This window comes from Apostichopus japonicus, chromosome 19 (assembly GCF_037975245.1).
Source record: "Apostichopus japonicus isolate 1M-3 chromosome 19, ASM3797524v1, whole genome shotgun sequence".
In the NCBI taxonomy this organism is placed as follows: domain Eukaryota; kingdom Metazoa; phylum Echinodermata; class Holothuroidea; order Aspidochirotida; family Stichopodidae; genus Apostichopus; species Apostichopus japonicus.
This window is the reverse complement of record NC_092579.1, coordinates 14,300,707-14,326,319: the sequence shown is the minus strand read 5'-3', so window position 1 is coordinate 14,326,319 and position 25,613 is coordinate 14,300,707. Positions and strand designations below refer to the sequence as shown.

General features: G+C 37.7%; 1 protein-coding gene across 1 annotated transcript; it reads right to left on the bottom strand.

The window, feature by feature from the left end:
* LOC139959788 (uncharacterized) lies at positions 1–24,172 on the bottom strand. Its single transcript, XM_071957635.1, has 29 exons — positions 24,083–24,172; positions 22,808–22,929; positions 21,996–22,120; positions 20,966–21,129; positions 20,662–20,765; positions 19,979–20,088; positions 19,396–19,605; positions 18,645–18,790; positions 17,434–17,576; positions 17,081–17,229; positions 16,425–16,556; positions 15,820–15,951; positions 14,704–14,820; positions 14,115–14,255; positions 13,542–13,676; positions 12,485–12,616; positions 12,042–12,173; positions 11,231–11,359; positions 10,364–10,498; positions 9,068–9,273; positions 8,775–8,908; positions 8,438–8,592; positions 7,930–8,054; positions 6,768–6,999; positions 6,144–6,231; positions 5,464–5,507; positions 3,981–4,402; positions 3,276–3,437; positions 1–2,436 (listed from the first exon to the last, which is right to left on the bottom strand). Exons 1-28 carry the CDS (start codon positions 24,170–24,172, stop codon positions 3,276–3,278), a joined length of 4,116 nt encoding a protein of 1,371 aa, XP_071813736.1. The 3' UTR covers positions 1–2,436.
* Between the last annotated feature and the right edge of the window lie 1,441 nt (positions 24,173–25,613).

Sequence of the window (25,613 nt, the reverse complement as noted above, 5' to 3'; positions counted from 1 at the left end):
TATTATTATTATTATTATTTTAATATTTAAGCTACTCGATGGTTATTCGAAAATATTCTAGACCTGGCAGATTTTGGAAGAATTAATTCAACGTAACGATCGAGTGGCATCTTTAGAATAAATAGATGTATAATGACAATATTGATAAAAGTAAAAGAATTTGGAAATTGTATGTTAGTTGTGATGATACTCTTGACAACTGGTTTACTTTACTAACTTTGTAGGTAGGATATATATATATATATATATATATATATATATATATATATATATATATATATATATATATATATATATATATATATATATATATATATATATATGTATGTATGTATATATATAGAGAGAGAGAGAGAGAAATTGTTATCAGAATGATAACTGGGTTTTAAAGATTGTACAGTTTATAACATGGGGTACGTGCCTGTAGCATTCCTCCTCTGTTGTAAATTGATACAAAAAAAAAACATATCTGATGGTTGTTGCTATACTGCAACAGGTTTCGGTTGATCCCAAGACAATGTTAAAAGATCACGGTGTGTATACAGTGTGTGCAAGGCAAATCAAAGCGAAACTTCGAAGGGACAATTTCGTTTCAGTTCAAAAAACTTTAGTTGAGGGCATTTTCAAGTTTTGGGGGATTTGTAGTATAGTCTTTTGTAAATTAAAACAGATGCTTGGGGAGGGGAGGTGGTGTGGGTGTGGTGGTAGAATTTGATTCAATTTAGACATAAATACACAATATATAACTTTGATTTATTCTAATAATGTGGCTTAAGCTCGTATACTCCAGAATTAGTTATATCAGAAAGAAAGAAAGGAAGAAAGAAGGAAAGAATCAACAAAAAAAATGAAATTCAATGTAAAAATTCAATCACGAAGAAGATTTGTATACTTCGGAAAGCGTTAAACTTTGTTGTTAGACATTTGAGGTGTTAAGACACTTTACGATGACATGTTTGTTGTTTGTGTAACTCAGACCTGGCAGATTTTGGAAGAATTACTCGCATAAGTCTCTAAACGGAACAAATGTTGATACAAAAGAAGGATAAGACACAGAAGATGTTACGTATCTTATACATTCATCACAAAAAAATTTTTTTTTTCAATATGTGGTTGGAAAAAGAAAAAAAATTAAAGTCAATTAATTGAACCTCCATTTATTTTCACTTGTATAAGGTTGTGAATGTTTGTGTGAATATATGTTTGTTTGTGTGTGGTGATTTGTGAATGGTTCGATGTGAACTAATATTGATTAAGATACCAATGATTTGATCTGAATAACAATAGTTGATTCGTAGTAGGTATAGGTGATTCTCCCATAAATTTGAATTCAAATGAACTATTTAACTTTAGTCTATATAGACTTTTATTATCATCCTTGAATCTGTTTTTTTTTTTTTTGCATCTGTGTATGTGATTTCGTTTATAGTGTTGAGTTCAGTATGGATTTATCTATGCTGTTGACTAAAATAAAAATAAAATAAAGAAAATTAAAGATATAATGTAGAATTGAAGAATGCAGTTAAAAAGAAACAAAAATGCACTCAGTAAAGTTAAGAAGAAGACTAAAGAAACCGTTTCACCGAAATATTTAATTCTGGAATACAACTCTGATGTTATTGCGGAGCTTCATCAAGTCATTTTGCAATTATCAAACAGCATAGCAGACTGTGTATTGTATTGTAAGTCCCACGTTTACAGGCGGTTCTATGAACTCATTCACCCAACGAATCCAATTGTTGTCAAAAGTGTTTTGTGTGGGTTGAATTAAACAGGTTCTTGAAAAATGTGGCAACACCCTATGGGCTTCTGTCTGTTATACATTAGTCACCCACAGAATAATGGGGTACAATTTTTACGTGTGTTAATCGTTGTTAACTTTGAGGTGTGCTTCGGTCTAGTAAAATTTCAGTTATTTAACAAGCAACACATTTTAGATTATCTTTGAAAACAATCTTCCTGTGAAAATTTGAACACTATAGGTACCTGGCTAACTGTGTTATTATTATGTTATGTTATATGTATCATACATACCATATTTATGCTCACTGGGCAAGTAATTTTGTGTTATTGTCACCTAATATTCCAGTTGGAACATACCCAATTGGGTTCAAATCTAGTTCCAGCGATGTTATATGTTATCTTTGGTGAAATACTCTTTTTACAACAGAAAAGCAGACTGCTAATCACGTGATAGTCATGTGTTCTCCATTGTTTACCTTTTAATTAAGACGTTACTACGAGTTTACAAAGAGGGTGAAACACCATGAAAACGTTCGCTGTTGTTTTATTTTTACCCGTTCACTTCTAATTATATAGGCTGGTAGCGTTTGTAATGAAGTCGAGCCATATTTCCTTTTCAGTCCAACTCAGTTTTCAAGTCCAAAATGTCAAGATTCCAATTTTTTTCGTTCAGTATTGTCAATACACAATCGCCTACAGAGAAGGAAACAACACAAGAAGGTGATATCTACTATTATAGGCGATAGCCAAGTTCAAACCGGAAATTATATTACTGCAAAAACGTGTGTCTGAGAGGGTCGAACTGCTTAGACGGACAGTGCCAGAAATAACAAGACCCAGGAGACACCGGGAGACATTGGTGGGACATGGTGTCCGATCTAATTCCCACAACAATGATTTTAGTTTGGCTGACACACAGGCGACCATTTCAAAACCAGTAGACATTGGATTGATTCGCCTCTTCCCCCCCCCCCACCACTCCAAGCATCCCCACCCCTATCAATTACGACCACTTCAAATTATATCAAACATGTTATTTTAAAATTCTTAAAGTATTTTCATCAGCTTAATTTCCAAAATTGTAATGATCACTTTCGTAAAAGAAAAGCAGCACTGTGAAGATATTTAGCATAATGAACTGTTGCAACGAATGGTTACGCATATACGTACGTTACGACAATTGTTGCGGTTCTGTTACAATTGAAGTTAAGCACAATTGCAATTGAACGAACAGAAATGTCATGACAACACAGTAAGCTTTACGGTATTTCAGCTTTTCAGCTTTTGTAGACTGGAGTCGAAAGATAATTACAATTTCGTCTCCTCCACCTAGTCCCCTCAGTCTTCACATATACCAGCATCGCACATCAAGGTCACCCCCCCCCCCCCCCAAAGCCACAACCCATCCATTTCCTCGACAATGGCACTTCCATGAGTTAATATGGGATACAATTACGATTCATAGAATATAACATAGCCACGGCAACAATTTTCTGTTATTAATTAATCCAAATGATTAAAAGGTACCGTACTCAGATGTTTTCTGTGCCATCTGCTGTATATGGCCTGTCAAATTGTTGCCTTTCGTCGATTGATTCATTTGATTCAGAAAGCGGTGGCTTGTAGATGGAACCTGCAGACGATGTTGGTCCTGATATCACACTAACACCATCGCCCTTTGATGACATCCGTGACTAGAAATATAGAATCAAAATTTACAAACATATTCAGTGAAATTGAAGTTTGAAACCCTCTTCAGTTGACAAGTTTATTTATGAATTGGGTTTAGCAGTATTTTATTGTCTTGTTACAATTAGGCTTGTGAGCATTTTTTTAGGGAGTGTTAGCTCAGTGGTTCACGCCGGTGCCTTTCAATCATAAGGTCCCGAGTTCGAGTCACTAACAAGATTAAAGTATGTCGTCCAGTTAAAGAGTTGTTGACAATTCATAATCATGGAAGTTAAAATATGAATCTAAGAGACCGACTTCGGTCAGCTTGCGGCTTTGATAAGCAAATGATGGTTCTTCACGAGTTCCTGGTGGATCTGAAATACATACATTTGGGATATAAAAAAAATGGTACGGTATAATACTTAAAAAAGGGTCCATGACCATCAATAAAAAAATAAATAGTCAAAGTCCAATCAGAAAACCAAGTAAACATTGCATAAAGTTCCCTCAATTTTCCAAGCCAATTTTTATACTCATAATATATAAACAAATTGATAAAGTCTTACATTCAGGGCGTTTGCGTTGTAGAATATTCTCTCAAAATGACTGAGACGTTTTTCGTCAACGGAAGATTCAGCATCTTGTTCATCTTGGTAGAATACCTCGTTATCGTGTCCATATTTCCTCATCTCGTGGTCACCTTCTCGTCCTCTGTTCCTGACTACTTTTGGGAATCTGATAGTTCCATCTTCCAGACGGGTAGAAGGATTGACGACGACTCGCCGATGGGAACCCACACTTGGTGTCGATCGTGGATGCAGAACCTCCGCTACTCTTGTCGGTTGTTGGTATCGATAGGTCATGCCGTTCTTTCCTTGCGCCTTGTGTTTAAATAGTACACACATGCAGCAGAAGCAGCTGACGAAGACGAGGAGCAGTGTTACCATGGCAACCGTTAGACCTATGACCAATCCAGTATCGGACTCTCCTGTTGGAATATTTTTTTCAAACAAAACAAACATAAAACCAATAATATCACTAATATGATAACGGTGTTATTTAGTAACGTGGCTTTCCATAAGCCACTCCCAAGACGGACAGAGGACGCTATTATATCGGTCCTATCTAGTTCCGCGAAATTATGCCAAACTGCACATTTTGACTACTGCAGAGTTATATTCGTACAGTGAGTTGATGGTTGGTAGTGAATACGATTTCGTTCGCAATTATAGTATTGAAGAAGAGATCTTTGTAACATATATTCGAGGTTTAAAGTTACACAACTAGTTACTTTCAGCACTCCCTTTGCATGTGTTTTCTAAAACGATTATATTTTATTCGTCACTGTATAAGTGTAACCTTTAGTCAAATATTTCGTGTAGCGACCAATTTGTTTGCAGTTACAATGTATACCTTATCCGTTGTGGATAAACAAAAATCATAATACGTCCAAACATGTCATAGTAAAATGATTCACTTTCAGTAAGAAGTCAAGTATCTATAACGACTTTTGGGGCTGCAATATATCTCTGTCTTTGGTTGGTCAAGCATCAAGCGTGACTTTACGCGTGTTCGCTTGCTTGCGAGCGCTTCCAACCGATGGTGTTATTTTGATTACGAATTCTGTAAACAGTACAGAATTACGCGAAGCTGTAGTTGGACCGATTAGAAAGCACCCTTTGTATACACGTTGGAAGCACAATTGCAATCAGTTCAACGCATTCATAGGTGATTTTTTGAATTTTCATATTCGTGAAATCTGAAGATATAAATATTCATTGAGATGGTTTACAGGTTTTGCAGTTAATACTTATCTCAAATTGGACCTCTTATGTTATAGTATATCAACAAGTTTCGTGCATTTTCGTTACAACAAATGAAATCCTTCACAAAATAATTCTTTGAAATAAAGGCATTAATATTTATTATGAGACCAGAAAGTTCTTCCCCTTTTCTCCCTTTTTCTGTTGGGAAGAGGGAGGGGGAGGGTGAGTGGGGGAGGGGGAGTGAGTGGGGGAGGTGAGGGGAAGGACGGAGACTGAAACTCACCAATAAGTCGCTCACATCTCGTGCCTTCAAATCCATCCATGCACCTGCGAGGATTAACAAAAGTTAGTTCAGTGAAGACCTTTTCGTTGTTTGATTTTCGTTGTTTGAACTTTTTAACTAAAGTGCCTTTGTTTTCCCCACTCCGTTTTATTAATGCTGCGGTTTTCACTCATATTGTACGGTCACGTGATGCAAAATGACGAGACTCATTTAACAAGCGAATGTAATACTGACATGCAGTGAATTTCATAACTTTTACGATAGAGATATTAACCCCCCCCCCCCCCAAAAAAAAAAAAAAAATCACAGATAGGAAAAGACAAATGTTTGACTGTGTCTCATGGCAGCTTATGATCTAATTATGTTTGCAATACACACATCAGGGACTGAGGGTTGTGGTAGTGTGTCGTCAAGCCTTCTCCTCAGCATGCATGGACGTTAGCTTGGGACTATGGATTTTACAAAACTAGCTCAATCGATCATCGTCGACAAGCTCCGAAAACCGTACATAAACTTTCCTATACGTCTGGGGAAAAACCTGCGACTCCACCGAAAATAAATTTCGCGACCCACTTTTGGGATTGCCCACCTCGCCCCTCTGCCCAACTCCCCCGCCCCATAGTTTGCGGACCGTTAGTGTAATGCAAAGTATAGGTTAAATAATAACACGTTATATTTACTGGCAGTTAGCTTCAATGAAACGGTTGTCATATCGGCAGGTGCCGCCATTCTGACACGTGCTTGTTTGGCAAAAATATTCCGAGCGATCTGAAGAGAGAACATGTTTTAAGATTCGCCTGTTGAATATGTGTCTGTATTCTTTCGGTGTGTTCAAATACAGGAATGGGTTTCAGAAGCGAGGTCACTGATATAGGTCGTGTAGCCTATCATATTTTGTATACTTGTATACTTGCATTGTAATATATAAATGCCATACAACGATAAAGCATTTCAAAGTGATGTAACTTGACACACACCGGCGTTCCTCCGAATTCAACACAGACCATGCAGTAAACCCGCAACTTCTGCACAGGCCTGGCGAGAAGAGGTCAGGGTGGCTGCAGCCCGGAAAACGGGGTTCAATGAGAATACGGGGAAGTATAGGACAAAGGATATTGTCATAATATAGGCCTAGGCCTACGTAAAGAAAAGCGAACAACGTCTCTTTAAAAATGCCCCGTGACATAATTGTACTATTGGAGAAGGTATTAACTCAATTAATGAGTTAATCTATTCGTATTATATCATACACTATCTTTACAAGCGGATCACGTACTAACACTGACGAAGAGCAAAATACTGACCTGCAACATCGAGTCTGTTTGAGTCGAAAGTAATAATGTCTCCTTTAGAGGTTGTGACTGAGACAATACCATTTTGGTCCATGTTCCCAAGACTTGAAATCGATTCCTTCAGTAGTTCGTAAGTCGTGGTCGTTTGAGGAGAGACAACAGTCACTTCGACGTAGCCGATAATTGAACCACTTCGGAGTCCTGTTACCTTGGAAACAACCCTTTCGGTAACTGCATCATCAATCTGCGTAAGTAATGAATGAAGTACAACATTCTCCATGTTAAGGTTATCTATTAAGCTTGAAGATCCGATCCGATCGCTCTCATATCCACTTGCAGTCTAATTCAAAGTGAATTGCAATAAAGATTTCTTTCATTTAAACATCTGTATAGTTTGTTAGTTCCTTTCTCTCTTTGTGTGACTGTCTGTTTGTATTGTGATAACTGGTCTACGAAATAACAGAGGAACGAATTTTGACGAAAGTATTATGGAAACCTCTTCACAATTGTGGCGTGATAGTAAATCACGAAACGGACATCCCAAAACTAAGCCTGTTATCAGTGGCGGAGCGTCCATACAGTCAGAGGGAGCGGATGCCCCCCCCCCTCCCTGACGGACTCAAATGGACTGCTGGCGCCCTTTTCAGCTTTTTACCACTTTTTACTTATTCGCGATTATTGACTTTTTGATTGCGCTCTCAAACACCTATTGACATTTGTCACATTTTGTTGGTGTAATTTTCTGACAAAATGGCAATGACACCTATTTATTCTTTGTTTATCTGCAAATTAGCAAGGCCCGGAAAGGGTCATTTCCGGCGATCTAGGAAGTATCTTTACTCCAAAAATGTCTGTACGCTCCGCGCCAACCTGTGGTGGCGCTCCGCTTCGATAGTCTCGAAAGCGCCCCTACAGACCATGCTCGCCCTCCCTGACCAATGCCCCTAGCTCCGCCACTGCCTGTTATATACCGTTTGAATTTATGATGTGTGTGCCTGCTTGCCTTGCATGCGTGCGTGCATGCGTGCGTGCGTGCGTGCGTGCGTGCGTGCGTGCGTGCGTGCGTGCGTGCGTGCGTGCGTGCGTGCGTGCGTGCGTGCGTGCGTGCGTGCGTGCGTGCGTGCGTGCGTGGAGTAAAATGGTATTTCTTAACTATAAACAATACAAAACTCACCAATGTTTTGATAACTCCTTCGACTTTTTTGTATGGTTCTGATTGCGAATCTTCATGCGCACTTGTAAAAATAGCTTCTTCTCTATTAAATGTGGTGACTGGAATGAGAGCCCTCGCTGTCAGAGCTGCATGGGGTAAAAACAAAATGCAATATTCCATACAATGAAGTACTTTTTCTCTTGTAGAGACCAAAAATTTGCTAAGAGCCTTATATGTATATATGTATATATATATATATATATATATATATATATAGTCATATTATTAGTACGACAACACCAATATATCTGGGTGATACTAACTGCTAATGATACCACCCCTCTGCAACCCCCTCCCCATCCATCTTGATTCCCTCACCATGATATATATGCCGTCGTTAAAGGTTACGGTCATTTCAAGATCATTGGTATAGAAATGTCCATGTCGTGTATCATTTATGCCGATATTACTATAGTCCATAGTATTATACTATGGACTTTGCAAGTCCGCAACTTTCCACAATTCTTACGTTGGGGACAGCCAGTGGATACGGTATCGACGGAGCAGTATGCAGCAAGCTGATCTTCGCAACGAACGTTGTTATATCCAAACTCATTGTTGACAACCACAACAGCGCCGCAGTCTAGGCCTGCTCCCGTCTGGGGACTGGACGTAATCCAGTCACTGTAATGAAAAATTTAGAAAAATGTTAACGTTTGTAGAAGAAATGTACCACTACACACATATAAACACCCACCCACACACGACGCGCACATACGGAGGTATACAAACTTTTATTAATATTTCTCTGTATTATATCATCACCGTTAATTTTCCACTATCATTGTATGAGATGTATTACTTGCCTATCTGTATCTAGTAGTTGTGTATTCAACCCATCGTTCCATATGAAAGCGTTTGATGTGGTACTTTTTCTAAAGTCAACGAATATTGATGGAAATAAAGTGCCTGGAAATAGGAACTGTGCCGTTACAACTTGCTGTGTTGGACAAAAAAAAGTTACAAAACAACGGCGTTAGTTATTGGTTTATCGTGGTCATAAGTTACCAATCACCAAAAGAAAAGAAAAAGAACCTAGAAGCAATACAAATGGGGATATATGGTCTCTAAAAAAAAACTTAGAAACTGAAACACTTACTTCTAAGCCAGCTTCGAGATCCTCATCTGCAAATTCAACAAGCCTACCGCCACTTAGACCTCGCTGAGTTGCTATTGCAGCGCACTGTGACGTCTGGAATGTGTCGAAGTCATGAGCGGCAGTTTCGTCAAAGAACACGCATGTGCCTTGTGCAGTTAAATATAAGTTATCGTCAAATGCAGTGCCCGTCGGATTAGGACAGCAACCTAGAAGTGTAAGAAATAGAAAAGCAACTTTATTCGTATAAAAGATGTAGTGGTAAATATTCAGTTTTCAAACTATATACCGAGCTTTTACTGTACCCACTAAAACGTTGACATCAACTACATGTGGATATGCGGGGACGTCCTCCCAGAGAAGTGTGCAGTTGCACTGCATTAGACCCAAATGAGTCGCGGCGGTGAACACATGTGCGTTACAGCTTCTTACAGATTGAGAATAACTCTGACAGGTCCAGAGTGCTGTCGGATTTAGAACGGGACCACAGGGAACGCGCTACCACCACGCACTCCCCACCAGCATACAGGGGTCCCACGTGATTTGATATACTCAAAAGAACAAAGCCGCGTCTTATATAGATGGGCGATATGATATGTTATCTTGCGTGTGATTGGCACAACGGCAGTGTGTTTGCGATCTGAACACACGAGATGTGCTAATGTGATTATACTGTAAAAGAAAAAAAAACTATTTAACACTGCAGCTATGAGCGTAACGTATAACAGTGTTAACGCTGCTGTTAAAAGTATAGCTTACAGAAAAACGATTGTTAAGTTAATACAACTTGTGAAATGTATGTATCTTTAGTGATTATTGATATATGCCGCTTATATTATTTGTTTTAATATGCAGGAAAGGGTCCTAACGATCGCCTTGCATCGTCTATCCCCCTCCCCCCCCCCCCTCCCCCTTTCCACCCCAGAGAAGTTATAATTCAACACTGAATGTTTGCCTAACAACACTGACTCGCTGTTAAAATGTATCTATTAGAAATGACAGCACAATATTTCTCGTTAGGTTCTATAGGGCTGACCATTCCTTGTGAATAATATCATTGTTGTTGTTGTTGAAGGTAACGGTCTCTTCATGTAAATGTTATATTTATCTGGATATTCTTAAGTTCCTGCCTTCCACTAGTCTCCTAACTCATGGAGTGTTCACCCATGAAGATAAGCAGTTGGTGACCAGGAGATTTTTTTTTAGCCAACGATGAGTAGAATATGGCGCCTCTCATGATGTGCCTATGACATCTATCTGAAAGGAAAACGATTACTGTTGATAAACGGTCTACGATACCTGTTGTCTGACAAGCATTCGTATTTCCCGGTATCGGATCGAACCCAGGCAGGCACACACAGGTAAAATCGCCATTGTTGAAAACACACGTTGTAGTAGCGCTATCACACGTACTTGCTTGAGCCGTACATACGTCTATTGTCATAGAAATAAGAGAAAGTGTAGAGAGTAATTTATCGTGCTGAGACGATTACTGTCAGACCAGAAGAGAGGTGGACTGGTCGGTGGAAGTTACATCCACGAGGGAGGGGGATGGGGGGGTGGCCATGGTTCATATCATTCTACGGATATAGTATGATTTTATGGAGGAGGCGCCCGGTGACAGAACTGTCCGCTTTACCCAACTCAATATCTAGACGCTCCTGATTAAAATATCTAAATCAATTGCCACGAAGATAGAGGGGAACACCTCCCGGCTTGCGAGTTTTCTAGACACGTTTCATCTCTCCGACGTCCACATCGTAAGCTAAACATTGCCCCTCTCTGCATATATATATATATATATATATATATATATATATATATATATATATATATATATATATATATATATATATATATATACCGTTCTGGATAAGAGATGACCAGTCTTGATTTCAGTGCTCCATGTGACGTAACACCTATTAGATAAATTGTTCCACTAAATCTCGTTACACCAATTTAAGGAGACACCGTGAAACAACCACGTGTAAGTTCATCTGATGATGATAATGAGGCATTTGCGATGAACAATTCACAGAATCCCATACATTATGACATCTTCAAATAGGATATAAGTCCACTGTGTACACGCATATTCTAAAATGATATACTGAGAAGCCATCACCAATAACAAATGTGATCTGGGCGGGACCATGTAATACTCACCATTACAAGTGGTCCGGTCAACACGCACATAGTTTGGTAAACATGCACATGTAAAACTTCCGACGTTATCGATACACGTAGTGGAAGCGGAATCACAGTCGTCCGTCTGCCTCACACATTCATCAATATCTGAAATTTGGCAAAGAAATGAACCATCAAATTAAATCAACTCATTTTTCATCAATAGCTGAACTAAACTATTCTATTATATTGTTAGATCGCGCTCATGAACAACAAGACCATCTCTCCTTGACAAATTCGTAATAATGAAGCCATCAACATTCCCATGTTTAAAAAAAAAGGACGAAACCGGACGTGAAGTATATATATATACATATATATATATATATATATATATATATATATATATATATATATATATATATATATATATATATATATATACACCCTGTACTAAGCCTGTGTTGTAAGTATAACCACGCCACCACCAACAGTACATCGACATTTACCTTGCACATATACAAAGTTAGACTAAATTGTGTATTAAGAATCTGATCCGAAGCTGGAAATTTTAACAAATAACAAATATAAGAAAAGATTTATCATAAGATAAATCACATCCATTGGAGAAAAAGGTTGGCGAAAAAAAACCCAGTAAAATAATAATGATTGAGCGGTTGTCTTTGTTACATCAATTTTGTACGCTGCTCTGTAGATTCGAACAAATGTAAAAAAAAGCTTCTTCTTTTTTTCTGACACGCTCAGTATAGAATTGTTTCATAAGACGAGCTCCATGTATATGAATATGACTTGTGCTTATAAAATCTCATTACCAGAAAGTAATACACACCTGAACATGCATTTGTCAGACCACCAGGCTCGAAGCCTGCACGGCAATCACATGAAAAACCACCTGGAAAATTTCTACATGTTGTCGAGATTGGGTCACAACCACCATTATTTGTGTCACACTCGTTGATATCTGGAAGTAAGGAGAAGATAAAAAATGTGCTTTTTACATATTAATATCACTTTACATAAATGTTGTATTTATTTATTTGTTTTTATTTATTTACTTGTTTTATGCTGTCTTTCTTTCTTTTTAAGTGTTGTCTTCCCCCTCCCATACCCCCCCCCCTCACGGCCCTACAACTTATACTGTCCCAATATACCCTTTTTGAACTTTATTTGTTTTAGTTTTCGGTCATCTGATAAGATCCTCTGGCAACTTGAAGGACCATCAATGTATTCAGTAAGAGAAAGGAATTTTGGCAAAAGTGAAATTGTACTCACCAGAACAGGATCTAGCAGTCAACGGTTGATACCCATCGAGACATGGACAGGTAAAACCACCGTCATTGTTAGCGCATGTTGTGGTCGTTAGGTCGCAGTCGTTGTCCGTTGGTTGAAGGCATTCATTGAAATCTGAAAAACATTGCACACAAAATCATTATGACCTATCAACAAGTTCATAAAGCATTCATTTATAGCCAGTTGATACATTCTACTACCAAGGCAAAAACTCATTATATACTTGAAGGATCATGCACACAAGGTCAAAGCAGCAAAGGGTTGCTTCACATATCGCAGTCTCCCCCAAAACAGGTTAAGTTCACGCTATTCAAGTTTCAAGACAGTGTGTTTTAATGTATGGAATACTTTGTCAAAGGATTTAATCAGTGATAAAACCGGCTCCAGAGTCTAATCTTAATAGCTAATGTCAAGAACCCTACCGTAGCTACGAAAGCTAAAAGTACGGCCAATGTGCTGGGAATTAATCATTACCTCAAGTCTTTTTACAACAAAATCGACATAACATTTACCAAGATTTGTTTGTTTCTCAAACAAGTTTCTACTCAATCATGAACCGGCATATTATCTTCAGAAGTCACATCATTCGATTGCCTCGAGGCGTACTAAACCTTTTACAACCCCCACCCCCACCCCATCCCCATCCCCACCCCCCGCTCCCGTCAAACGTGGAAACATTCTTTATATGATAAGATAAGATCAATTTTATTAAACCCTACAAAGAGTACTTGAATAGAGCAAGTGGAGTGATATACTGACACTGGTAGATGGATGACCTGGGAATTTTACCAAATATTCCAGTAGACAACGACGCAGTAATCTGATAAGTTTCGCCACGTTGAGCGATCGATATCTCCATTGCTGTTTTGAACTGCTTATTCATCAACATATTGTTGACATTTAGATTCGGTTTGCATTTATAAATCTCGCGTAATTAACGACCCTATAAACTATTTGTTTCGAAAATCATCGAAACACCTATGTACCCAGAATAAAATGCGTTTTAATTGATATATACCAATGCTCGTCCTAATCTTACCATTACAAGGTCCATCCGCGGTGGCAAGTGTAAAACCAGATCCGCAACTACACACTCTTGTACTTACGCCTGTAGAGGTACAGGTGATCGTACCGGGTCCCGTGTTATCGCATGGTGACGTAATGCACTCGTCCACTGAAAATGACCAAACAACAGAATGCAAAACAATTTTATTTTAGCAAAAAAAAAAGAGGAATGACAATAATACAGAAAAAGTTAATGTTCCTCTCTCAGCTATATATCATAATTATTGAATAGATATTCATTTTCACTTTCCGTATTGTATTAAAATAACAATTTCGCATTGATTTACCGAGATTTTGTGTCAAATAGTGCATACAAAAATTGGATCTATGTACACTGATTTAATGGTAGATAAACCAAAAATAGTCTATCGGTGTGGGAGTTGGGAAAAAGGGGGGTGGGAAGGGGGTGGGGCAGGTGGTTATTCCCTGCTTCAAAGTGTCATGTCCTCACGGCATGTTGTTAAGTTTTGTTTGATTGATTTGGATACAATTCTTAGTAGTTTTCAAGTTATCTTCCTTTTTGAAATAACGAGAGAGTGTATATTACCGATTGGAAGACACGAGTCAGTGGTTGTGGGATCAATTTGGAAGCCACTCTGACACATACATGTGAAACTCCCAGCTGTGTTGACACAGTTTTGACTGACAGTATCGCATACCGGTACTGGGTTAGCACATTCGTTGTCATCTGAGAAATTGAAGGGAACACAAAACAAAGATCATCGTGAAATCCTGATACGAGTAATAAGTTTACAGGTTTCTCGTCCAATAACGGTATATCTATCAAGTCATCTATCTATCTGTCTATCTGTTTATCTGTTTATCTGTCTATCTGTCTATCTGTCTGTCTATCTGTCTGCCTATCTGTCTGTCCGTCTGTCCGTCTATTCGTCTATCCGTCTATCCGTCTATATATCTGTCTATCTGTCTATCTATCTATCTATCTATCTATCTATCTATCTATCTGTCTGTCTGTCTGTCTGTCTGTCTGTACATCTATTTATCTATCTATCTACATATATGTCTTTAATATTAATATTTATGATATTTATATTCGGTAAAGGTCACAAACTCAGTTGAAAAAATTCATTCTACCAATGAAGCAGCAAGAAGGCCCTTTAATCTTATAGTCTTACCTACACACGGTCCATTCGCAGTTTGTAGCGAAAATCCACTATTGCTGCATTGACAGTTTCCGTTAGAATTGCAAAATATCCCGGAGCCCGCACATTGTACTTCGGCACATATGTCGACTTTGCATGCAGAGAAACGATAGATATGATTATTGGATTGAAATCTTTGGGTGTAGCTGATGTTGTTACCAACCTTAAGCCCTTTATATAGGTGTTGCAGAACAGAATAATAGGGAAAAAAGGTTATAATCCTTAAAACATCGGGGTTATTCTACCAATACTCTGCACAGTAATTACGTTTGGTATCCTTAAACTGACATTCATAGTCTTAAGATGTGTGTTTTTATCTTACAAGTACTTTAGCAACATTCTCTCTATAATGCTCTTTACTAACATTTCTCAAGCCTGTAGAATGTTCAGTTTGTGTCAAGATGCAAAAGCTATGAATTAAATGAATTAATAAACATTGCTCGGTCATTTCTCCCATTTCTAAACATGTAAACTTTGCTGCTGAATAACTATGGTTTTAATTCTGGAGTAGGCTCTTCCTTAGGAAATTAAGCACTACGATTCGTGTACAATTCTAAAATACGAAAATAATTTCCTGTCTCCTTGCTAAATACTCCGATTAAGCTTATATATTATTACATACTATCAAGATTATGTATATATATATATATATATATATATATATATATATATATATATATATATATATATATATAGTTGGTTGGTTGGCGTCTATCTTGGCGCAGAGTGCTTTATGTCCAGTGGGCAGAGCGGAATATATGTTCTCAGTTGTCCGACGATCGCTAAAACGCGTGAAACTCCGAGTTACAACTACTAGTGTTCCACTAGTCTCAACTAGTATCAACATATATAAATATATATATATAAATATATATATATATATATATTGGATATATATATATATATTGGATATATATATATATATTGGATATATATAAATATATATATATATATATGTATATATATATATATATATATATATATATATATATATATATATATATATATATATATATATATATATATATATATATATGTATATATGTTGTGTAAAACGAAGTAAATTTATTATCTTATATTTCAACTCACTTGGTATGCATGTGCCAGGGTTCACCGTGTCAGTAAGGCCATCTTTGCAGTTACAAATAAAGCCGCCATCGTTGTTTACGCAATCTTGCGTTAGCGTATCACATGGTGTACCTATTTCACATTCATTAATATCTGAATGGAGGAAACATATAATCTCAGTGTGTATTTATGTATCAGTTAACTACGTAATTGAATCATTTGCACATATATATTATTCATCTATTCATTAATGTGCTGACTTGATATTTGTAGAATCAAAAAGGGGGGGGGTACGTTCATTATGAGTGAAGATCTATGTAAGACAATAAAATAATGCCATGTGCGAAATCATAAAGAAGTTTGTGGTACGGAATGTGTGAAGAAATTGAATCTCTAGGAATGTTGTGGGGTCTATTTTGTGATTTGCTCCTTCAATTCAAAGTCACGCGTCTCACTTCCCAATTTAAATGCGCCAATGCTCTCCCCTCCAACCCCCCCCCCCTGCCCCCTCACATTTCACCTTCCCCGCTTCAATACTCTTCCGCCGCTCGATGTCGATTTTGTTCTTAATTTTTTTTTTTTTGGAAGATTCAGGCAGAAATCAAGTTTTATTGATGATGTCTTACCAACGCAAGGGCCCAATGGAGATGCGAGTCCATAGCCAGTATCGCAGACACATTCCACGGTACCAAAACCAGGAGAAGAGCACGTGATTGCAGCGCCCGTGGCAACACATGGCTGGGACAAACATGGGTCATCTACAAGTGAAAAGTCAAATGCAAAGAATAATCATTCATTCGAAACATTATAGCAAAAAACTCCAATACCTCCAATAAAAGTCTTTTTGACTTTAAGAAAATAGTCAAATATTTGCAGCAGAATCATTGAATCATTTTAATAGATTAGAGGAACAACCCAAACATTCGGTAGGAAAAAAAAGAAAATTGCGAACATTTGTAAGGGAAGTAATAGTAAGTAGACAGATCCGTGATCATAAGTTGCTGAAGTTTCTTCATATATAACACCATTTGCGACTTAATATAAACTTTGACAGATGAAGATGGTGATACCTTCTCCCTGTCTGTATAGACCTTCCCACCCCCCCCCCTGTCCTGGGCCACAACATCAGCCATTAGAGGGTCGCCATTATGATCGATGTGAAAGTTGGGGCGCCACGCAAAATTAAAAAAAAATACAATCAATAAGAAACAAAAAACAACAATGGACATTGATTAACTAGACTAGTATAATCGATAGTCTAGAGAAGAGGAAAGGATCGCACCAGCACAATCGAAGGTTCTCTCAAATTGGCATAAGGGACGTGCCGGGGTGCCACAGTTAGCGAGGAACCAATCTGCAGAGTTTGGCGAGTTCACCGCTAAAGCGCAGTTCACCCCAACTGCTCCAGAGGGTTGTCCAGAACCCCAAAATCTGGAAAGAGAAGGAAGAAACTTGTATTGACAATAATGCGTTTTTATTTTGTTTTTTTTACTTTTCAGAAGAAATTTACATAAAGTGTTATTAGACATTGCCTTCCCTTAACCCCCTCCCCCTCCCCCTCCCCCTCTTCTTTACCAATAATTGTGTTTTATCGATAGCGATATTGGAAGACAAATACGAGATGATGAAACTTACGCTTCACTTGGTATAAGTTCAGTTTGATCTGTTAGCCAAGTAAATGTATCTACCGTTTCAGGAGATACGGCCTGTGTTCTGGTCAGACCAATCCAAGCGGTAGCTGAGCTTGGGTTCGCAGTGAAATAGTCAATAAGAAATTGCTAAGAAAGGAAAATAAATTGATTACATAGAAGAAGAGCAGCTGGCCATTCAAATATAATGTAAGTTGGAGACCATTACCAATGGAAGAGGCACCATCTCTCTCTTCCCCCTACCTCCTCACCCCCCCCCCCCCACCACCACCCGTTTTTCTTTAACAATTAACAGTTGTCGCATGCATCGTCTCTACTTCTCTGCCTTTTCTGCTGTTTCAAGGTTTTAAAAATTAAAGAAAGATGAAAACTCAATTGTTTCTACATTTTGATTTAAACAACTTAACTTAGAATGCCTCTTTCGTCAATACTGCTCTGTGGGGTGGAGGGGCAGGGGGGGAGGGGAGAGGTGACCAACAGAAAGAGTGTTTTGAAAATTTCTAGCAATTTTATATCTGATACAAGTGTTGATGTCATTGCTGACGTTGGGTACTTTATTTGATTTCTTTCAAATAACGACAGAACTATGCCAGCACAAACGTCCAGTTCTGAAACAATAGCTTACATAATCATTTATGGCAACAATAAGGGAAAAATGAATGTTAATGAGGTAGTATTTCTATAGCAAATTATCCACGCATATTTAATTTGAGGTGAATTCAACCATACTAAGTTTCCTCCTTTCTTTCGCTAGTCATTTATACTTATATTTATAATTGAAATCGTAGTGAGTTGGAAAATCCAGAACAGTGCCAAAGCTTCCAGCTTCAACCGGTATTCGAACCCGGGCCACCCGCTTTATATGCGGACACCCTAACCACTAGGCTATGGACGCTGATTGTGTCCAGAGGTTCGAAACCGGTAAGGAAGGTCGTAATTCCACTGAAGGCGTTTGTCATCTGTATCGAACAATACTAGTTCTGTATTGGTGACATATTTTGCCTTAACTCTAGAGATCAACTATGATTCTAACCATGGAGGTAAAATGTTCTAACCAACTCGAAATCATTTAGTGATTCCTAAAGCCGGATCTCGACGATCTCGAAAGAGATACTTTGAATATATATATATATATATATATATATATATATATATATATATATTATATATATTGAGATAATGTGCTGTTATTCTTACGTTGACACCTGTTGGGGGATTTATGCGAGCAAGCAGTCCTCCAAAGTCCTGGCACCTCTGTGTGGCTGCAGTAAACGTCACTTCCGTTTCAATGACAGCAAAGCATCTGTCGCCAACTTCAGTAGTTCCGGAAGGGCAGCATAGACCTGCATCAAATGAAATACAATAACGAAAGAATTCAACGGTGGATATACGAAACAAAGACCAATCGATTATTTCACAATTTCTTTCAGTTTTTTTTTTTCATGGGATTTTATTTTACAGAACGGGGCTTATTAAATGAGTTTGTCTATCCACAAAAAACAAGAAAACATCATCCCACCAAATCCCAGCTCACCCCACTCCTTCCCATTACAGCCCACTTCTGTTCCATTCTTCATATATTGAATACCAACAGACAGATATATTGTCAGTTTATCGTATTCATACTCAAAAGAATATTCCAATGACTCATAAACAGTCTTAGTTTGCTCCTTCATTCCCCCCACCCATTTTGTTGTTGTTGTTGTTGTCTTTATCAATATCTGTCACTCTCGTTCATTTTATGTGTTTGTTCTGTGTGCTTGTCTTGATCTAACAGCACGTCCTAGTTATGATTGATTGTGATCAAACTCTTTGTATATGAAATTACCAACTCCAGTAAGCATATACAACTCAGAAGGTAAACTCCATTACAACGCTGTTTCACCACTGTATGTTGACGTTTATCCATATAGTAATACATCACAGCCGAATGTTTTCAAACGTTTACCTTGGTCCGTTGTTGCACCATCAGTCGTTGCAGTTACTCCTGTAGTTCCTGTCACCCCGGTAGTTCCTGTTACCCCGGTAGTTCCTGTTACCCCAGTAGTACCCATTACTCCAGTGGTGCCCGTTACCTCAGTGGTGCCTTCTGTAGTAGGATTCCCCTCAGTTGTACCATCCGTGGTAGGGAATCCGGCCGTTGTTGGGACATAAGCATCTGCTCAACGGTGCATTATATAAATAACAGAGTGATGGTTAAAATATGTTCATATTTAGTTAAAGGTCTTCACTTTTGGCACAGATGATTTTCTCGAAAGTCAAGTAATGGCCAATGGTGTTTCAACAAGCCGTTTCCTGCCACCCTCAAAACAGACTGAGACATTTTAATATATATATATATATATATATATATATATATATATATATATATATATATATATATATATATATATATATATATATATATAAATATATATATATATATATACATATACATAAACATATATATATAATATACAATATACAATATACAATAAACAATATATAATATATAATATATTCTTACATATTCTTTTGCAATTAATACCGACCTCGTTCACAAATGAAATTGGCTTGAGCTACTGTGCAGCTGACCCGTTGTAAACCTCCTACAATGCCATTAGTACCTAGTTGGTAACAGTCACCAACTCCAACGTCAATACTGCGAAAGAAGAGATGAAGAATAATTCATTTGTCATAATTATTGATATTAAAATAATCTAATTAAGAACCCCTAATCTGCAGATATAAGACGGGCGCTGAATTTGTGTTAATCACTTACTGTCGAGGCATGCGTCAAAACCACTTACACATACGCAGAGCGGGAAGCAGCTTGCCAATGTAAGTACCAGCTGGGGCGAAAAAAAGATGAGGTGTGTGTGCCACCTCCTCAGAAGAATATTTGTAGGCGCCCAACATGTGACATTTTTTTGAGAATTCCTTGTGACTAGTAAGGTTATTTCCAAAATATGCTTTAAATACATCCAACTCAAATAAATGATCATTTGGTTGCCTGACTGACAATCTTTTAACTATAAGTCAAGGGATTCCGGCTGAATGATACGCCGATAAAAGTGCATCGCTATCCAGAAAAGGGGAACGGCAACTTATACGGCTGCTCCGCCGCATGCTTAAACGGGAAGTATATAAATGGGTATTAAAAGCAACCATGCACATTTCATGAAGGATGTTTTTCTTGTATTCCCAAATTCGAACTATATCTTTTCATTCTTACGTAAATGGTGGAATACTGCCGTCTCGCCACTCAAGCCCTGAGCCTGAGTTCCGTAAACCAACAAGGTATGTTACATCTGATGGTCTGTTGGCTAAAATTTGAGCCTAGGGGGAAAAAAAGAAAAAAAAAACAGTATCCAGTACAGTGATTTTTATCCTTTCAAGTATGCCTTTCGTATGAACCATTAATTAATGTAGAATTGTGTATTTTGTTCAGCTGAGAGACAATGTGAGAGACAAATAAATAAATGTGCATGTTCCGGTTCTTAATCGTTATTTTTATTTTTTGTATTATTGTTGCTTACAAAGTTGCAGTCATAAAAATTGGCTCTAGCTAAGTTTCCTCCGCCAGCTTGACAAAATGTTTCAGCATCATCGAAGAGCAGCGCTGTTTCCAAACCGGTTACATATAGGTAGCAACGGTCTTTTATGGGCTCCCAGCCGGTAGGACACAATATTGGTGGAAAATCTAATGCAAAAAAAAAAAGGAGGGGAAGCATTACTCAAGAGGAAAAAATGAAAATATTAAAGTAACAATAAAGGGAAATAAGAAATTTAATTTGATCCGTGCATGTCCTCTTGACTGAACTAAATTTTATAGAAGCTTATGAAAGAATTGAGCTGAAGCAATCATCGAAGTATTAATTTAAAAAAAAATCACTTGAAGTTTTGGCGTATTATTTGTTACGTTGCTTTAATAAATGATATCACAAATGATAGCAATAATGCATTCGAGTTTTGTTTTTGTTTTTGTTGTACGCATGTCTACGTCTGGTAACGGTTATACTTTCTGATCAATATAAATTTAAAGGCAGGGTATAAGCCTCCCTATTGTTGCAAATAAAGGCAGAGATATCATCTAAAGGGGGTTTTACTCATTTCAGAAAGGGATAATACCTAGAAGGATATCCTCAATTCAGACAGGGATAATACCTAAGGAGGATATCATCAATTCAGACAGGGATAATACCCTTGGAGGATATCTTCAATACATACAGGGATAATACCTTAGGGGTCATGTTCAATTCAGACAAGGATACTACCTTGGGGCATATCCTCAATTCATACAGGGATCATACCCTTGGAGGAAATCCTCAACTCAAACAGGGATAATACCTTAGGGGGATATCCTCCATGCATACAGGGATAATACCTTAGGAGGATATCCTTAATTCAGACATTGATAATAACTTAGGGGATACCTTCAATTCAGATAGGGATGATACCTTAGGGGGATATCTTCAAATCAAACAGGGATAATACCTTACGGGGGTATCCTCAATTCAGACAGGGATAAAACATAATTGTTATTCCTAATTGATGCTAGGATCTTACCTTCGGTTTGTGACAAGGCACAGATGTAAGGAAGAGAAGTTCCTTCACAATCAATTTTATCAAATTCACCGTTCCTTATTTGGTAACAGCATTGCGATGAACAAACCCCCCCGGGTCTTGTGACACTGTAGAATTCACAAAGAAAACGTGAAAATAACATCAGCGTACTCAGTGAGAATGGATTCGTATATCGGAGAAGAAAAGGAGCGGGGGTTGGAGGGGAGAAAGGGGGGTGGGGGATTATGCCATACCTTAACACTGTCATCTCAGTTCTTTAAAAGTTTATCTAGCAGATATGATGCAAGTTGAAATCAGAGCACGAAAAACCGAACGATAGGGCCAATGCTGCCACCCTTTCACCCCTGCCGTAATTAAACATTGGAATTAATTAACCATAAACATTGGGCATTCATCATCATCGTCATCGTCATGTCATCGTCATCGTCATCATATCATCATCATCATCATCATCGTCATCGTCATCGTCATCGTCGTCGTCGTCGTCGTCATCGTCGTCGTCATCGTCGTCGTCATCGTCATCGTCGTCGTCGTCATCGTCGTCGTCATCGTCAACATCATCTTCATCGTCATCATCATCGTCGTCATCGTCATCGTCATCGTCATCGTTATCGTCATCGTCATCGTCATCATCATCATCATCATCATCATCATCTCATCATCATCATCATCATCATCGTCGTCATCGTCATCGTCATCGTCATCGTCATCGTCATCGTCATCAGTATCATCATCCTTATGATTAATCCCATATATTTTCCTGAGTACCCTAATTGAGGGTTTTTTGTACGTACGGTTGAAAAAATGTATTATATGGTTTACAGTCAATAACCCATTCAGGAACGTTTGGAATCGATGCATCGGTAAGGCCGACGTAATATGCCTGCGAGTCTGTAAAGGTAGTTGCTGATGAAATCTGGATAGGTAAACAATGAAAAAGAAATTATTCACCAGATATCGGAAGCAACAGATCTCTCTCCAATGAAGACAAGATGGTTGATAGGATGCCTTAAGAACCTTAAGTTACATTTGATATGTTGAAGACCGTTATCATATATACACAGCTATCAATTCAGGTTGTATTGTTTTAATGCTATTAAGCTTTGGGAAGATTCCATTTAAGCAGCTGAGGCTCATGAACTAAGGTCATTGTAGTCACTTAAGTCAGCTCATCTTTTGCGACACAAGCATCAAAAGTATTAATACTTTTATTGCCACATAATAACATATTCACAATACATTACACATTGGAATGAGGTCATTCAAGTGCGCTCTGTTGTTAATATGACGATGGTGAAGAATGCGTCCTCTTTGAGTTCTTATAGGATTTGTAAATCCTTGAAAAAAAAGACCAATATTTTGGTTTATATTGAAGAGCCGATGTCATCATCAATTTAGCATTAGAGGAGCGGAGGTTTAGAACCTTTTCAAGCTGAATGTCTAGAATACCGTCACTATTTTCTCTATCTTCTTGTGTTTTTCTTATTGGACAGTATGACTTATCAAGACTATACTGGATTGCTTATGAATATTGATACTAAAACAACTTCTCTAGGGGGATACAACAGTCATATAATAGAAGTAAAATGGGGATTACCGTATTCGGTTACACAAGGTAAATGTGACCCGTACGACAGCTGGTTTAGCTCCGTCTATTCCATATATTTAAAGAAGAATTTTTGTTTGTGAGCCCTAAATAACATCCAAAAAGTAGCAACTGTTCAATTGTTTCCAAATATTATTTTCTGTTATATTTAAGTGACGTATATATATATATATATATATATATATATATATATATATATATATATAAATATACATATTTATATATTTATGTATGTATATATATATGTTTATGTTTATTTATGTATATATATATATATATATCCAATTTATATTTATATTTATATATATATATATGTATGTTAATATATATATATATATATAAATATATTTGTGTGTTTGCGTGTGTGTGTGTGGGTGAGGGTGTGTGTGTGCATAAGTATATATAAATTGTAATGAGTTGGAAACTCCATTTTTTATTTGTCTGTTCATTTTGTCCTTTGTACAATTGCTTGCTTTTCTTCTTCTATGCAGAGGTTCAACTGGCTCGATTCGTGTTCGATCCCTCTGTTATATCCCAGCTTATACTGCAACATGCTGTAGAGGTTACCCTATACGAAAATTACATTATGTACTTGCTCTACAATATTTAAAACTCACCAAAAGTCCAAAATCATCAGCGGTTAAAGCGATGAGATCTGCTGATGGATCTGCATTTTGACAAGCCCAACGCGCTTCTGCCAAATTCGCGACCACGTCCGTTGTTTCACTGACAAGTACACATCTTTCAATGCCATCGTTTGGGTCAATGTCGACGAAATTCGTTGGGCATTGTCCTGAAAAGAGATTTTTTCTCTCCATTTATTGCATAATAAATCATCTCTAAAAAGATAGAACAATAACTTAAGACAAGTTGAAAACGGTGCTTTCATCGGAGTTTTCGATCTAGGTGAGAAGGGGAAGCAATAGGGACTTGGAATATGAATAATTATCCCAATTAAATAATATCAATGATAATGATATAAAATTCCACCTACTTGACAGGAAACGCCTTCACCTAACCCCAACCCCCTTACCCACCCCTTACCATAGGCGTACGGGACCATTTCAGATTGGGGGGGGGCAGAACTTTTTGTGCCCGAAAGTTCCCGTGACACTATCTAAGCGGAGCGCCACCATCGGTTGGCGCGTAGCGTACAAGAAAATTGTTGGCACACAATGCCTCTCAGATTGCCGGAAACGGCACTTCTGAGGCCTTGCAAGTTGCATCTAAACATTCTTTATTTTATAATCTCACGTTTTAGAAATTTACACTTCCCCAAAAATTTGGTAAATTAGAAGAAGAAAAAATGGTAACATCACTTTGAAGGGGAAAAATGGGACAGTATATTTTGTGAGCTCCTATATTTAGTTACCTTATTATTATTTTAACACAGTACTCAACTACCTCCAGAAAAAAAACATACATTGTTCAACGACACGTAGGCGGGATAATGTCGCTGTGTCGGGTGAGACTGCAATTTGTCTCACAAAAAAGTATAAAATATAACAAAGAATATGATGAACCTGTACTTCTAGGCTTGTAGGCACCCCCCGCCCCCAACAATCCATGAAAAAGAAAATGTTTCTTATATACACTCATGTCGGGGATGTCCAGGTCAAGGGCGGCGGAAGCACTTTTAATCTGGGGGAGGGGCACCGACATCAAAGGGCACTTTGCAGAAAATCGATTGGACTGATGCAGCCTTATATTTAGTACCCTTTATAACTCTTATTGTATTATCTTATTTGTGTATACACATTACTCCATCAACGCCCCCCCCCCCCTAAAGGAAATATGCATACTAGCACTGCAATATCCAATGCGCAAATTGGGAAACAAGGAACAAGTTTTCTTTTGAGACAAAATGAAGTGAAATCATGCTAGTTGCTAATGTAGGAATCTTCCGAATTAGATTTTTTCCTTGTTAATATCTTAACAAATTTTTTCCATTCGAAATAGCTTTGAGTTTGACCCACAGAAATTCATTAAAAGTC

Coding starts and splice junctions, on each gene's coding strand:
- LOC139959788 (XM_071957635.1), bottom strand. CDS start 24,172: ATGTTGCAGTATAAGCTGGGATATAACAGAGGGATCGAACACGAATCG. Junction 14,821..15,819: donor CCCTGGCACATGCATACCAA/GTGAGTTGAAAT, acceptor CTGCATGCAAAG/TCGACATATGTGCCGAAGTA. Junction 11,360..12,041: donor TCTGACAAATGCATGTTCAG/GTGTGTATTACT, acceptor GCCAAATTTCAG/ATATTGATGAATGTGTGAGG.